The sequence below is a fragment of the Lepidochelys kempii genome, chromosome 1, assembly GCF_965140265.1.
Source record: "Lepidochelys kempii isolate rLepKem1 chromosome 1, rLepKem1.hap2, whole genome shotgun sequence".
NCBI lineage: Eukaryota > Metazoa > Chordata > Testudines > Cheloniidae > Lepidochelys > Lepidochelys kempii.
Window position 1 is genome coordinate 185,943,645 of NC_133256.1, and position 16,629 is coordinate 185,960,273.

The 16,629-nt window shown below is 43.1% G+C and overlaps 1 protein-coding gene across 2 annotated transcripts in view; it reads left to right on the top strand.

The window, feature by feature from the left end:
• The first annotated feature begins 2,537 nt into the window (after positions 1 to 2,537).
• The window catches only part of RCSD1 (RCSD domain containing 1), a 45,117-nt gene continuing 31,025 nt past the window's right edge, over positions 2,538 to 16,629 (top strand). For both annotated transcript variants that reach the window (XM_073304917.1, XM_073304926.1), the window contains exon 1: positions 2,538 to 2,700. In XM_073304917.1, the coding sequence (XP_073161018.1) occupies positions 2,695 to 2,700 (6 nt within the window). In that variant the 5' untranslated portion in view covers positions 2,538 to 2,694. The remainder of the gene's footprint in view (positions 2,701 to 16,629) is intronic.

Below are 16,629 nucleotides of genomic sequence, written 5' to 3' on the forward strand. Positions count from 1 at the left end.
CCCTCTAATAGCCCTGGTCTCTGGTTGTTCAAATTCAGCCTCCAGCCACTGAGCTTCAGTGGTCCAGCCCTGAGTGAAGCTTTCACCATTCCCTTCACAAATATTATGGAGCATACAACACGCGGCTATAAACATAGGAATATTGTCATCAGCCAGGTCCAACCTCCCATATAGGCAGCACCAGCAGGCCTTTAAATGGCTAAAAGTACACTCAACAGTCATTCTGCACTTGCTCAGCCTGTTGTTGAACTGCTCCTTGCTGCTGTCATGTTGCCCCGTGTATGGCTTCATAAGCCACAGCATTAAGCGGTAGGCTGGGTCTCCCAGGATCACAATCAGCATTTCAACTTCCCCTATGGTGATCTTCTGGTCCGGGAAGAAAGTCTCTGCTTGCAGCTTCCAGAACAGGCCAGTGTTCCAAAAGATACATGCGTCATGCGTCTTTCCGGACCAGCCTGCGTTAATATCTGTGAAACGCCCATGGTGATCCACAAGTGCCTAGAGAACCATTGAGAAATACCCCTTCCAATTAATGTACTTGGTGGCTAGGTAGTCTGGTGCCAGAATTGGAATAGAGGCGATCTCATCTTACGCACATTTAACATTCGCAAATTCAGCTTTGCGCAGTCGGCAAAAACAAAACAAAATATAAAAAAAAGAGAAAAATAACAATTTAAATACTGTACCTGTAGCGTGGGCGATTCCGTCTGCCATTAGACTCAATATAATTTTGACTATACGTGATTTTTGGTTTACGTGCTGACTGCGGAATGAAACCCCAGCGTAAGATGAGACTCGCCTGTATGTGTGCCATCTATTGCCCCTCCACAGGTAGGGAAGCCCATTTGTGCAAAGCCATCCACAATGTCATGCACGTTGCCCAGAGCCAGGGTCTTTCGGAGCAGGATGCAATTAATGGCCCTGCACACTTCCATCAACAGGAGTCCAACGGTCGACTTTCCCACTCCGAATTGGTTAGCAACCGATCGGTAGCAGTCTGAAGTAGCCAGCTTCCACAATGCAATCGCCACATGCCTCTCCAGCAGCAGGGCAGCTCTCATTCTTGTGTCCTTGCACCGCAGGGCTGGGGCAAGCTCATCACACAGTCCCATGAATGTGGCTTTCCTCATCCAAAAGTTCTGCAGCCACTGCTCGTCATCCCAGATGTGCATGACGATGTGATCCCACCACTCAGGGTATGTTTCCCAAGCCCAAAAGCGGCATTCCACTGTGGTCAGCACCCCCATGAATGCCACAAGCAATCTCGTTTTGTAGCTAGTACGCATGGCGAGATGAATGTTGCACTCCTCTTGCCTTTGTAGTTTAAGGGATAACTCCAGTGCCACTCATGACATGTTAGTCAGAGCAAGCAGCATACTGGTCAACAATTCAGGATCGACTCCTGCAGACCAAAGAGGCAGAGCACGCAGTACACAAACCATTAAAAGATGGTGCCAAATGTGGACGGAAGCACAGGGATTGCTGGGATGCGAAGTAATGCATCATGGGGCATTGGGACAGGACCAAGGATGACTCATGACCCGCTCTGCCTTCCCACAACTCTTAGTGGTGGAAGAGGAAGAGATGCTCTGTGGGATAGCTGCCCAGAGTGCACTGCTCTGAATACCGCTGAAAGTGTGAATACACTATTGTGCAGGCAGCTGACAGTGTGAACACACAACAGCAGTTTCCCTTCAGCGTTCTCTGAGTGGTGCTGTAACTGCCAGCGCTGTAACTCTGCCAGTGTAGACATACCTTAAATCCTGTGCATCTACCAAAAATAAAAAAAAGAAAGAAAAAACAGCTTTACCTCCACAACTGTAGCTTTATCTGTCAATGCTCAAGTCTTTACTGAGAAAAATAGCATCCTGAATTAGCACCTCTGACTAAGTGGTGAAAGAAAAAGACTGGAAGTGGAAAAAGTCAATCCTGTTTCAGCCTTAGCAATTTACATCTCCAGTTGGGACCATCTTTTTATTCTGTGTCTGTACAACACCTACCACAATGAAGCCTTCATCCCTACAAATATAATAATGATATGTATCTCCTCCTCTTATGTTCCCCATGCCCATCCCAAGTGTCAGTTAAAATCTTCTCACCCAGCTACAGATTAAAAAGGTCAGAAGTTAAAAGAGGAGAAGAAAAAGACAGAAGGAACGGCTGCAGCAAAAGAAAAAGAATGCAGATCCAGAGAGGGAGAACAACGACAAACAGAGGAAGGAAAGAATGCAGATGTAGGGAGAAGAAGAAGAAAGAAAAGAAAAAAGAAGAAAATTATGGTGGGAGTATGGACAGAAGAGAAAGAAAGGGAGAGATACAGAGGAAATACACACTTAGTGCCCCCATGTTTGGGCAGAGCAGCAGAGTTTGCTGCTAGCATTCTCTTGAGCCCTGCACTCTGGGAAGGACAGTATCTGTTTAGATTTGTGTCTAAATTTAAACCCTGATTGCTTTGCCTCCCCCTCCAGTCCCCACCCTCCCTTCCTCTCAACCACCCTCCCTCCTTCCTTGTTCTCTAGTGCAGGGCTGCTCACTGGGCTCTGTCAGTTCTCAAGCTGAGCTGGGGCTTGGATATTATATTAGACGTGCCTCAGCAGTGAGTTCTCACTCTGGCTGGGCAGAAACTTTCCACAGCTAAGGGGGGAAAGGGTGGGGAAGAGCGACTGTCCTGAGGACACCCCTCACTTGCAGGATATGGAGGTAAAAAATTTATTTCAGTAGCCGCGTGTTGCTTTGCTGACTTACTTGCCCCAGCAGTTCAGATTGAATTAGCTCTACCTTTACATGGCACTTTCCCACTTCGGAGCAGGTAATCATTTCCATTTGCTGTATCAAATGGTAAATGACCCCCTCAATGCCCCTTGGAACTTCTTGCACAGGGTTATTCTAAAGTTGGGAGGGGAGGAGGAGAGAAGAGATCATGTGAATATGGGGTAGGAGTGTGGAGTATCATTCATTTTTGAGCCTCTTCCCCTGAGTTGGAGAAGGCAGTAACCTTCAAGGGCCTGCATAATTTTGAGGCATGATTCAAACACTCGGTTATAAAATTGGGCACAGAAGGAGGAACTAACTGATAGAGCTAAAACTTCAGGTTTCATGTGGATAGTTGTAGCCATACATCTTAGCTGCCCTTTTGCAGGAATGTCCTTTATTTTAAACCCCAGTGTTCCTTCTGTCCCTTGTGGATCTTGCAATCTCATTTTCATTGTCAAAATCAGAGATTTTTGACTCAGGAAGCAGCGGACATAGGAAACCTTCTTTATGTAAAAAAAAATTCATACCATATAATTAAGAATTTTGTGTACTTTTCATTGTACCCCCGATCTTGTCCCCAGGGAATGCAGGGCGCATGGTCTGATGGTGGGAGTACAGAGATATGGGTCAGGATTCCAGAGTTTTATTCCAAACACTGCCCCCGGCTTGCAGCATGACCTTGGGCACAGTGCTTCTCCCCACTGTGCCTCAGTTTCCATTAATGCAAAATGGGGGTGATAGTGCTTCCCTAGCTCCCAGGGATGGTATGAGGCTGAATTCACTCGAGTTTTTAAAGCACTTTGAGAGCCTTAGATGAAAGTTGCCATAGAAGAGCAAAGAGTTCTGATAACTCCCAGTTGCTAAACCAGCCCCTCTGTGTGCTGTGATGCCCTAAGGGCAGGGGTTAAAGATAAGGCACCTTCAGTAGAAAGTCCTCAAAAGGCAGTCAGACCTGTGCTCACCCAGGTTTTATGTGTGGAACAGAATCAAGCAGTGATCACACCAACTCAAGATGAGCCATGTTGCAGAGGTCACAAATTAAATGGATTCCTAAGGGGTTGTGGATTTGATAGAGCCAAGCCTGGGTCATTAACTGTCCTTAAGTTACAGTTAGTTTTATCGTCTTTCGTTGTACAGCATTCTGTGATGTCTTCTGTCTGAGAAGGGGCTTTGTTGTTTGTCTCATAAGCCAATGAAACAGACTAAAGCTTATCCAGGGGTGATTCTCAGCCTGCTAGGAAACTCAGAAAATATATAAAGCTATAAAGCCAGACACTCATGAAATTCAGGGGCTAGTAGAAAATCTAACATAAAAAGTACTTACTATGCAGGAAATCACATGCTTATAGTCAGACTAATACTTAGAGCGGGAGCAGACATTAGGTCGCATCTAATCCATTCTCCACCAATACGGGACAATGTATTTTCTAGTGTTTCATGCAGTTGTGTTTTAAAGGTCACAAGAAATGTGGCTTCCACTTCCTTTGGGAGACACACAGGGCCTACTAGATCTCATTATCAAGAAGTTCTTCCTCAGATTTAATCTAAGATTTTCCTTCTCTAGGTGTTTTCCATTATTCCTAGCTATCTCCTTTTTACCATTATAAATTATTGTCCTGCCTACATATTTACTTGCTTCAACCATTTGTAGACCATCACATATCCTTTTAGTTATTATATTTAACAGCACCTTTCATCTTCAAAAACATTTTACTAATCATGAATTTAGTCTCTCAAACCTCTGTAAGGAAGGTTAATATTATACAGAGGTTTAGGCCACATATGAAGCCAGTGGCAGAGGTAGGATCAAAGACTCAGGAATTCCCAGTCCCTTCTCAGTCTGCTTTTCTCTCATTAGAGCATTTTGCAGACAGCTGGGCCAGAATATAGTCATAGATGCAGCCTTTTGTCTGCAGGATCCATGCTTAATGCATCGGTGCAACAGGAACAAGTTCTGTCATTTCCCCCTTTGCCAGGCTGTTTCCTTCAGTTGTAGAGTGCAGAGCAGCTATATGCTCTGTAGCTGGTATAATTGGCAAGCTCCTCACACTAATGGGACAGATGATTACCAGCACTACAGAATGATATGGGCTACCTCCAGGTGATTGCCATTTCCATCAGATCTCTAGAACCTTTAGAAGAAAAATAACTAGGGCTCACTTGCCTTGTGTGGTTTTACTGCTGCTGTTTTTCTTTGTGTTTTGTAGCTAGAATCTTATCCAGTCTGCCATCAGGAACATATTGAGCATTTAGTTAGGTCAGCTGCTTTACAAACAAAGATGGGTTAGCACCCCAAGTAAGGGAGAATACAGTAAAGTCCAAGGTTGCCAATTCCTATGGTTTTATTGTGAGTTTCATTATATTTGTTTTTCTTAATGCCCTTGCTCCTTGAGTCAGGTTTAACCTAAAAATTTCATCTTTCATTTTTAAAAAGTAAGTTTCTAGCCTTCATGGCTCCAGACCAAAGCTTGAAAATGTGAATCCTAAAAGGTTCTACCAGCCGCCTGCAAATAAAAAGAACTAAATGTATAACACTTGGGGTTAGCAATACTGAAAGTCAAACTTCCCTCAAGAGAACATTCACTATATTTTCTCCCCAGGACTCACAGAATTGGGAGTAGGGGAAACATGCAGCCCTGTTAGTTTGTAATTACCTTAGAAGGTTTGGAGTTTGGTCTGAATACACAGCCTCAAGTTCAAATGCATTTTGGAACTGTAAGAGCCTCTGAGATTTATGAAACTCAGCTGGAAACCCTGTGAGATTAGGCCTCTTGTGGAACTACCTCCTGCGGCTGGTTAAGTAGGTTATTGTTATGGCATTTTCCCTGCCACCCTTATGCTGGAGACTGGTAGCACAGAGGCACATGAAAGTTACAAATAAGGTAGACAGAAGCAATCCAAGTCTCTGAGCTTCAGTTTGTTTTCCAGACTAAGGTGAGAGGTGGTTCTTATTTTCTCTGAACAGTAGGGATGCAGCTGACCACTTTATTTTGTGGACATTTACCTCTCCCTTCTCTGTATCCCTCAGTAGGCTTCGTTTCTCCTCCTCTTGGTGTCTGTACTCCTATCTCCCTCCAGGAGGCTGACTCCTCATGGGTTCTCATTTTGCCAGGGAGGAGAGCAGTTCTTTGCTCCTTTGGTAGCTCATTTGGTCATGTTGTTTCTGTGGCTATGTACTGAATGGGTTCCCTGTCCCATAGCCTGTGTTCTCTCTGCTTTGGGGCATCCTCCATAGGAGGCATGTGCAGGAGCTGCTGGGCTATGGGTCCTCACTTGATACAGGCAGGGCACTGAATGTGAGAATGATATCAACTCCTTACTTCTGTCACTGCCGCAAGAACCCATGCTGGCCTGTCCCCTGGTCCCGATAGGTGAGATGGTGGGGAGAAGCAGAGGAGTGGAAGGAAGATTCTCTCAGCCCTCTGTTCCCCTTTCTTCCCACATGAGCTGTCAGACTCATCATGGGAGTCCAACACAACTGCTCCCTCTGAAGGGAATACAAACAGACTTACCTTCCTATTTAAAGGACATTCAGACAGACTGTGGCAGAGCATAGCGCTGAGCTCTAGTCTACCATTACTATATCATACTAAAAATCCAGGGGGCTATAGTCCTCTCCCCAAGCCCCAACACCTCTGCAGAAGCAGTTATTCTGTCCTACTAATAATTATTCGGCATCAGGCAGAGCAAGGACTTGAATGTGGGTTTCCCACATCTCTGATGATTGCTCTAACCACTACGCTATTGGTTATTCTGGCTGGTGGTACTCTCTTAGGGCATGTTTACACTTCAACATGGGGATATAATTCCCAGCTCAAGAAGATTACTCATGCTAGCTCTGATGAGCTAGAATGCTAAAACTAGAGCGTAGCCACCGCGTGAGCAGCAGGAGGGGCTTGGCACCCTGAGTACACTCTCATCCGAGACATGAGGCATGTACCCAGGGTGGCTAGTCCCTCCTGCCACTCACCCTCTGCTGGCTACATTTTATTTTTAGTGCACTAGCTCCATTAGAGCTAGCACAGGTATATCTCCTTGAGCTGGGAATTACACCCTCGGCTCAAAGTGTAGACATACCCTAAAAGTCTCATTTTCATTCTGATGAGAAACTAAAGCAATTTTTGAAACCTCAGGGGTTTTATTTTTCACAAAACAGAATTCTTGTTTTCCAACCAGCCCAAGTATGACCCTATCAGCCTCCTGAGCCAAGGATTGGACAAGTCACTCTTCCCCAGCCCATCACCACTTTTTAATAGGCTGGAAGTATTGCGGTTGAGCAGCATAATACACTTCCTTTAGTGAGTGAGTACATCAGCTCCACCACATTCCAGGCATCTGTGTCTCCTGAGAGTTGAGAAGGGGAAAAGTCATCTTGCTTTACACATACTGTTCATGTGGGTCTAGGAAATCCTGTGACCCTTCCTCATGAAAGTGATGGGATCAGTGCTAACTAGGGCATCTGTCTGTAATTTTGTCAAATAGTGCAAAAATGTTTTCCCCTGGATGATCCTGTGTGTGCAAGTCACAATTCCAATGACAGTTGGGGGAAGGCACTTGTGTGTGTGATCCTGTGTACTTGCTTCACAATTCAAATAACAGTTGAGTGTGTGAGGCAGTGGGGGAGGAGGTTTGAACTACTAGCCCTGCAGACTCAGTCTGGGATCTCCAGCAATAATAAAGACTCTGTATGCAGAACATAAGAGTCTATTCTGCTGACAGGGCCAGCTCACTTTCTCGCCGCTGCCTTAGCTTTGCAGAGTGAAAGCCTGTTCTGGTCTGTAAAGTCAGCAGATATGACTTGAGGACAACCACATTTAGCACTGAGATGACAGGAGACTTCCACTTACTGTAATGTGAACACTACCTGCTTAAGCTAGGGTGGAGTTTGGTCCACAGGGAGCATGTATATTGTTTTAAAAGAGCTATTTTTATTTAGTCACTTGGAATATATTACTGAGTCATTAGTCTCATCTCTCGGCTATTAGTCCAAGGCCTTCTAAAGTCAATCAGTGCAGGATCCAACTGATCCACCAGCTAGGAGCCTCATCCAAGGAATGCTTTTACATTAACAATTCCAGCTTATAGCTTTGTAAAATCTTATCGCCAGCATGGGCAACATAGTGATGCAATGATACTGCCAGCAGGAATTGCAACAGGGTTATCTTCCCTGATATTGTCAACTAAATAGAACTGGACCAAATTCTTTTCACTTACATGCATATAGTCTCACTGAAAGGATTTAATGGGTGTAACTGAGTAGAATTTGGCCCTTGGTAAATATTCTATAAAATAACTATTGTGTCCTCTACTGAACAAAGGAAGAGGTTACTCCAGCTTTAGCCTCACGGCAGTCTTTACAGTTGGAAGGAAGTGCAGTGATGTTGTACAAGGTAATTCCATGGTGGTTCTTGTCCTTTGGACAATAGTCTCCAGTTTTAGAACTATTGTTCTAAGTAGCAACAAAAATGCTATTTAAGTAGCAACATTATGGTTCTTGATCAGAGCATGTCTTGTTACAAGCAACTCTCCAGTTGTCCTTGTCATTGACTAACAGGTGTTGAAAAAGGTAACTCAGTGGCTGTGCTGGCCACCACATGTGGGCTGTTTGGGATAATACCATAGTTGCCTTTGCAACACAATCTGTTTAATATTAGTACCTTGATTTCCTTGGATGAAAGGTGATCTAGATGGGCAAAGTGCTTTCTAAACACAGTGGATGATCACACACTGCCCCCACACTATGAAATGGCTAAGACTCTCAACTGCTGTAATGTAGAAGCTATTCAGTACAACATAGCCACATTAAAAGTTTAGACCATGAAGTGAAAAAACCATACCATCTCCAACTGAAACTGCAGATGGAATTTTAGTAGGCAGAATATAATTACCAATGTTGAAATTTGGCTAGGACACCTGAGCTCACTGTCCTGCTCCTATGAAAGTGTTATGAAATCTTGCCACAAAGTACTACAGGTCTACATTTCATCTCCGACAACACCTCCAGTAGCATCATGGCCCCAACCCCATACTGGTGCATTGGTTCTGCGTTGACTCAGTTAAAAGGATACCACATTTTGAATCACCATTGTCATTCATTTCAGCACCTACGTATAATCTGGAGGTCTCAGTTTCAAGCATAGATCTAACCTCACTTGTGCAATCTGACAAGATCACAGCACAAACTGATATAGCTGCAGACCAGGGTATTTTTTTTAAGTATGGCACTAGTGACCTTCAGAAACAAGTCTGTCCATACCTCACACTGTGTGTATGAAACCCATTGATCAGTGTGTGTTGTACCCAATCCACAGAGATATAGGTTTGTTACAGTCCTGATTCCCATTCCTTTAGTCAGATCATACTGTAAAGTGAATAATTCACACAGAGGGACTGCAAAACAAGAATAAAGACAGGCCCAGTGGGCCTAACATAATATCCAGCACAATCCTACTGACAAAATTGCAACTACATTTTCTCCACATATAGCATAAATTTATAACTTACTGCAATTTATAGACAATGAACTGCTTTTTAGATCTATGCAGAATCATTTTTCTTTCTATGCTTCATTTTAATATCTTGAGTTATTTTTAAAGAGTTATTTATCATTTCATCTTTGGCCAATAGTACTACAGTTTTAGTTTTAAAATTCTCAGTGGTTTTAGCCTGTGTATCAACACACTACGGAATCATAGAAGTCAGAGATAGAAAAAACTGTTTGCCTATCAACCTGGCTAGTGCAGGATTGTTCCCTATAGCATGTTCTCCAGCACGTCTGTCCAGATTGGTTTTAAATGACTCAAGCAATGGAGCTTCTATCACTCTTTTTAGCAGAGTACTTTACAGGCTGTCTGACTTCACTGTTAACAAGTTTCTAATAGTTAGTTTGAGTTTTAATTGCATCCCATTAGTCCTCACTGTACCACTTGTGACAGGGCAAGGCCAGATGACTATAGGAAAGTAGTGGGAGACAGATATATTAGTCCCAGGCTAAACAAATCCCTGTTACCAGGATAAGCAAATGGTAGTTGCTCCAGGTCAATTAAGACCCCTGGGACCAATTAAGATCCTTCCAGAAAGCAGTGGAGATAGCTAGGTTGATTAGGACACCTGAAGCCAATCAGGGGCTGGCAGAAACTAGTTAAAAGCCTCCCAGTTAGGTCAGGTGGGTGTGCATGTCTGGAGCTGTAGGAGGAAGCCATGCTGCTGGAGAAACTAGGCAGTACAAACCCTATCAGGCACAAAGAAGGAGGCCCTGAGGTAAGGGTGAAGTAGATGGTGAGGAAGTGTGGGACTGCTGCGGGGAAGTGGCCCAGAGAATTGTACACGTCCTGTTTCAAAGTCAGCTACCAAAGGTTGCTGCTATTAGGGTCCCCTGGGCTGGAACCTGGAGTAGAGGGTGGGCCTGGGTTCCCGCCCTTTCCTCCCAACCACTCTCCCTCATTAATCACAGGGACTGTGAAGCAACAGAGACTGTGCGAGGGAGGGTTGCTTCTTCCCACCTCCCTTGCTGGCTTCTGATGAAAATGGCTCAGTAGACTGTGACCCTTGCCCCTAGAGAAAGAAGTGCTATGTAGAAGGTCACAGTGAGTCTCTGAGGCTAGTATAATCAGCCTGGAAGTGTGGGACCCTCTGAGACAAGGTTGGAGCTTTGTCACACACTCTAAATAATTCCTTACCCTCCTTACACCTGTCAGTTACTAGAAGGATTCTTCAAGAGTCCAAAATTGCTTCACTTTCTCCAAAATATGCCATCACTTGGGGCCACACCTGTGCCAGAACTAGGCTTCTTAAGGGAGGAAACACGTCTATACATTTGTACAGGACTGAGCACACCAGTACTTGATCAATACAGTTATACAAGTGTACTGGATTGCTGCTTTCAGTTCTGGAAGCTTCCGCATCAGGAAGATGTAAACAAAACATAGGGTGTACACAGAAGAGCATCAAAATGTAAAGGGCAAGAAAGATTGACTTATGAGAATGGAGTTAAGTCACTTGGCCAAATGGTAAAAGGGAGAATGATAACTGTCTAACTATATTTGAAGGGTGTAGATCTCATGGTAAGGAATAATTTAGTTTACTGAACCAGGGGGTATTCCTTAGAGTAATGCGATGAAATTAAGAAAAGGAAGATGTTGGCTTAATAGCAGCAACATTTTCTGGCAGCAAAATCTATTATGTTTTGGAACAGTTATCCAAATGCAATGGAAGCCCCATCCCTTGGGACATTTAAAAATAGACTGGACAAAGCACTGGAAAGACAGACTGTCAGGAGCTACTTTGAATTGAGATGGAACAACGGCACTGAGTAGAGGTCTGATCCTGCAAGCTTCCATGGACCAGTGTACACTACCAAGTGAGGTCAGCTTAACTACATTGCTCAGGGCTGTGAAAATCTTCACACCCTGTGTGTTGTAGCTAAAACAACCTAAACCCTGGAGTAGACCCTGCTAGGTCAGAATTCTTCTGTCAACCTATCTACCACCTCTCAAAGAAGTAGATTTACTCAGGTGATGGAAGAGCCCCTGTGAAGTTAGTGGCTGCTCTGCCTATGATTGGCTTGTAGGAGCAGCCTTCAGAGGACCTAGCAGGTCAGATGAGTTTATCACCAGTGTCTATGACTTCATCCTGCTCTCTCCGATTGTTAAAGACTTGGAAACTCCCACATATAGGAAATGTAACTCAGAAAAGAAACACGTACAAAGTTTGCAAAAGCCTGGGAACTCTTTATTGCATATGCAAAAAGATCCAGCATTACTCTGTCTTCCTTTTTCCAATTGCTTTCCATAACAGCATCTTTGTAGGTAACCAAGCTCCTGAAATGTCTTCTTGTCTGGATGTCATGTTTACTTTGTTGAAAATGATTTTTTTCCCCTTGAGTTTATGTTCTAGGTTTCCCTGGAATTTCAAATCTTTACCCTTGCTGTTATTAGTCTGTTTAACTTGTGAAACACACAGTTTAATAGTTTGGTTTTTTTATACTCCATTAAAAAAAAAAGAATAAGTGGCTAATCCAACAGGTCTCGGAGTAATAAAGACCCTCCCTGTAAAGAACGCGGCCTCTTTCAAAGTGTTTATCCTCTTGTCGGGTAGGGGAACTGTCAGTGCAAACCTCCACTCAAGTTCATACTATTCACTTAATTATAATAGCATTCAGAAAAACAGGAAGAAATGTGAGAAGGCCCCTGCATCACTGAACAAAGCTGAGTGGGAGGTACCAGAACACATGATGATAATATACAAAACCTTCACCAGTACAGAATGGAAACAGCAGCGTTAGCGCAGTCCCACACCAGAGCTGAAGTATCATGAAATCCTAGAAATGTAGGGCTGGAAGGGATCTCGAGAAGTCTAGTCCACCTCCCTGTGCTGTGACAGGACAAAGTAAACCTAGACCATCCCTCACAGGTGTCTGTCCAACCTTGGAAGTTTTTAAAAACAGGATGAGGATTCCCAATCCTCCCTTGGAAGCCTAATCCAGAGTTTAACTACCCTTGTAGTTAGAAAGTTTTTTCTAATATCTAACCTATATTTGCCTTGCTGCAGATTAAGCCCATTCCTTCTTGTCCTCTCTTCAGCTGACATGGAGAACAACTGATCGTAGTCCTCTTTATAACACTCCTCAGCATATCCAAAAACTGTTATCAGGTCACCCCTCACGCCAGCCTTCTTTTGTCAAGATTAAATATACCCAGTTTTTTTAACCATTCCTCATAGGTCAGGTTTTCTAAATACTTGATCATTTTTGTTGCTGTTCTCTGGACTCTCTCCAATTTGTCCACATCTTTCCTGTGATGCCCAGAACTGAACACAGTATTCCAGCTGAGGCCTCACTAGTGCTGAGTAGAGCAGTACAGTTGCCTCCTGTGTCTTACATATGGCACTGCTGTTAATACACCCCAGAATCATATTCGCCTTTTTTGTCAGCTGCATCGCATTTTGTTGACTCATATTCAATTTGTGATCCACTATAACCCATACATCCTTTTCAGCAGCACTATCATCTAGCCAATTATCCCCCATTTTGTAGTTGTGCCTTTGATTTTTCCTTGTCTTTATTTAATTTCATCTTGTTGAATTCAGACCAATTCTCCAATTTGTCAAGGTCATTTTGAATTCTAAACCTGTCCTCCAAAGTGCTTGAAACACCTTCCATCTTGGTGTCATCTTCAAGTTTTATAAACATACTCTCTACTCCATTATCTAGTCATTAATGAAAGTATTGAATAATACCAGACCCAGGACTGACCCCTGCGGAAACTCACTAGATACGTCCCTTCCAGTTTGACAGTGAACCATTGATAACTACTTTTTGAGTACAATATTTCACCCAGTTGTGCACCCATTGTGACGAAATGCATCCCTCTATTCACACCCTACTCACGATTGTAATAATCTTTGTACAAAATTTGCCTTGTGAGGTATCATTTGAAAACTAATAACTCATTGGCCAATAATATCATGGTTAAATGTGTGTAGCAACATCATATGTAAGATTACGTACATAAGCTGAAATTATGACTGACATGTTTACCAGACAAGTCTGGGGAGGGGGTAAACCTGTTCCTCAAAGACTAACGCCTCTACTCAGGTGCCATCAAAGTTGACTGGCACTCACTTGTTAAGCAACCATTCTTTGGCAACAAAGGGGAGAGTCCAAGAACAGATGGATCTGCATTTTAGCAAAGGACATGCAACTTCTTGTACCACGAGACTCCATGTCTCAGTTCTCACAGTGGGAAGGAACTTTATTTAGGGATAACCCTCAGGAAAATGCATTTCAAAGGGTGACTGGACTATAAAATTGAGGGGCAAAAATACCCTAGAATCGATCTCTCTCTTCCACCTAAGAAGCCAAAGGAGCCAACCTTTTGACTTTGGGAGGTATCCTGACATGAAAATTTGGTTAGCAATGTTGCTGGGAGCATGTGGTAAAGATTTTACTTTGAACCAAGTTTAGTTTAAGTTTTGGCTGCTAGAAAGCATTTTATCATTATTTCTATTGTAACCATTTCTGACTTTAATGCCTTGTACGTGAATTCACTTAAAATCTCTCTTTGTAGTTAAATGTGTTTTATTTTTAATCCAAACTAATCCAGTGCTGTCTTTAAGCTGAGTTTTTTGGTAACGTTATTTAAAGTAGCAGGCTGCTGGATACTGACCCTTTAACAGGGGCAACGGACCTATAATATCTGAACTGTCCAGGACAGGACTAGACAGTACAGAACACACATTTGGGGGAATATGTGGGATTGTGAGTACGTTCAGGTCACTCTGCTAGTAGTAAACTAGGCTGCTGGAAGCCAGAGAGTGGCTGGTGTGTTGCTGACCGGTTACTGGACCAGGGCTGTCGCTATAATCAGACACTCAGGGTGTGACCTGAATGGTGTTTGGCTGTTTGTGAGCAGCCCAAATTTGGAGCTACTGCGGCAAAACATTGTGAGGCTCCCTAAGCTTCAGGGGAGGTGGTGACACAACCCTTCACTGGTCTGGATTGCACCTCAGAATGTGACAATGGAACCACCTTATAGTAATTTCCTCTGGACCACATTTCCCTAGTTTGCTTATGAGATTGTGTCAAAAGCCTTACTAAAATCAAGATAAACCACATCTACAGCTTCCCCCTATCCACTAGGCCAGTAACCTTGTCAAAGAAGGAAATTAGGCTGGTTAGGCAAGAGTTGCTCTTGACAAATCCATGCTGGCTATTCCTTATAACCTTATTACCCTCTAGTTGCTTACAAAAAGTATTACTAATATTTATTATTTGTATTACTGTAGCTCCTAAGAGCCCCAGTCATGGACCAAGACCCCATTGTGCTAAGTGCTGTACAAACACAGAACAAAAAGGCAGTCCCTGTCCCAAAAAGCTTAAATACCTTGCACCTCTTCTTCATTCTCAATCTAAGGCCTTAGTGTCCTCTAGATTGCTAGGGATGTCTACCCCATTTGACATAAAAAATATGGGCTTGATATATAGCTAGCACAAGTGACCTGAAGCCAAATTCACCAGGAGATCTCTTCCCAGATGCATACTTCCTGTTCCTTTTTAGGAGATTTGGAGCATAACCTGTAGCATCTTTGCTAGTCAAGCAATCTGGTTTTAGTCTGTAGATTCCCACAAGGTAAGATTGAAGCCTTTAGGGACACCTTTTCATCAAGTAGCTCATGAGAAAGAAAACCCAATAAGTAATGCAATCATCTAGACTCCTACCTTACTGCATTTACTCTACTCCCTCTCTGCAACTTAACATTGTTTCTTATGCTCTCTAGAAGCCCAAGTATAATTTTTTCACTACTTTTCTTTCACACATAATTTTTAAATTAGTTTTGTGCAGGTGAAGAGTGCTGTCTTGATAGCCCTGGAGACTAATGTTCTCCATATTCCCCTCTAAATATGCACAGCTTAGGCAGTGACAGCATAAGATGCCCCTGCACCATGGCTCCCCAGTGCTTCATCTTTTTCCTGGAGATCCTGTTTCTGGGGAGAGGAAATTTTAGTCCCCATTCAGTACTTGGCCTTTCTGTCATACAAGGGAAATTTTATGGTTTAAACTACACACTAGCAAAGTACTGCAACTGTTTAGTTATAATACATTTCAAAGCATTTTAAGAACATTAATTTCTACCTTAGAGGTGGATTGTGAGAATGAATTATTTTATAGGTGGGTTAACTGAGAAACAAAGGACAAGTGACTTTCTCAAGGCTACAGAGGGAATCAATGTCAGAGGTTTGATTAGAACTCAGGAGTTGCTGGCTTCTACTATTCTCCTCAGACCACATTTCACTCAGTCATTGTTGGACTTGTTTGCATAGGAAGATTACTGAGCCCCCGATGCATCATTAGAAGTGCCCCAGAGTAAGTTTAAAGTGTGTAGGCCCACATTCTCAAGAGTGACCACTAATTTTGGGTGCCCAATTTGACACATCTAGTGTAGGACCTGATTGCAGAGGTCCTGAGAACCCAGAACTCCAGTCGAAGTCAGTGGGAGTTGTAGGTGTCTGCGTCCTCTGAAAATCAGTCACTAGCAGCCAGATCCTTAGCTCTGCTATCAGCTCCCTAGAGCTGTTCGAAGGTATTTCAAAAAGTCCTTCCTTGTTTTAAAAACTCTCCATAGACTCAGCTCAACATTGACACTTAAAGCTAATTAATAAATTACATGCATACCGTCACTCTGCCACTAGGCTACATCCTTTTCCCCACCCTTTGTCTTTGTCTGTCCTCTTAAGCTCTTCCTGTGCAGGCTATCTATTCCTATGAGCGATCCTCGGTAAGCACTGACTATATCTTGGAGGCTACAACAATAGAATTAGTTTCAGAAATGAGTTCTCTCTACTCCAGTCTCTGCTTCCTCTTCTTGTCTACTGTCAGCCACCTCTTTTTCTCTTCACTCAGCTGTGTAACTGTTGGTGTTAGAGCTGAGTACTATGCAGCTCCACTCATCTGAAGCAGCCTTTTCTGTGTTTCATCCACCTGAAACACCCAACTCATTACAAACCTCCACAGATAGCAATTTCTCCATTATCCCTCAGCTAGTGAGAGGTAGAGGCAGAGAAATTACTGAACTTTGCAATCTATATGAGGACACTGTTTGTTTGAAAGACATTTCTCAAAATGAAGTTGTTATACACTGCTTAGGCCAAGTTCTGCGTTCAGTTACATCAGCGGTATTCATTCCCTTCAAAGCACTTATTCTAGATTTATGTTTGTGTAAGCGAAAGCAGAATTTAGCCCAGAATTGTTCCTACAGCTACAATTCCTGATAGAGTAAAATATTACTCTTTAGATAACATTAATAATTATATTTTACCCTTTTTTGGGGAAAAAATTCATCAGCAGAAAGCTACTTTGTTTACAGAGGGACTGTGGT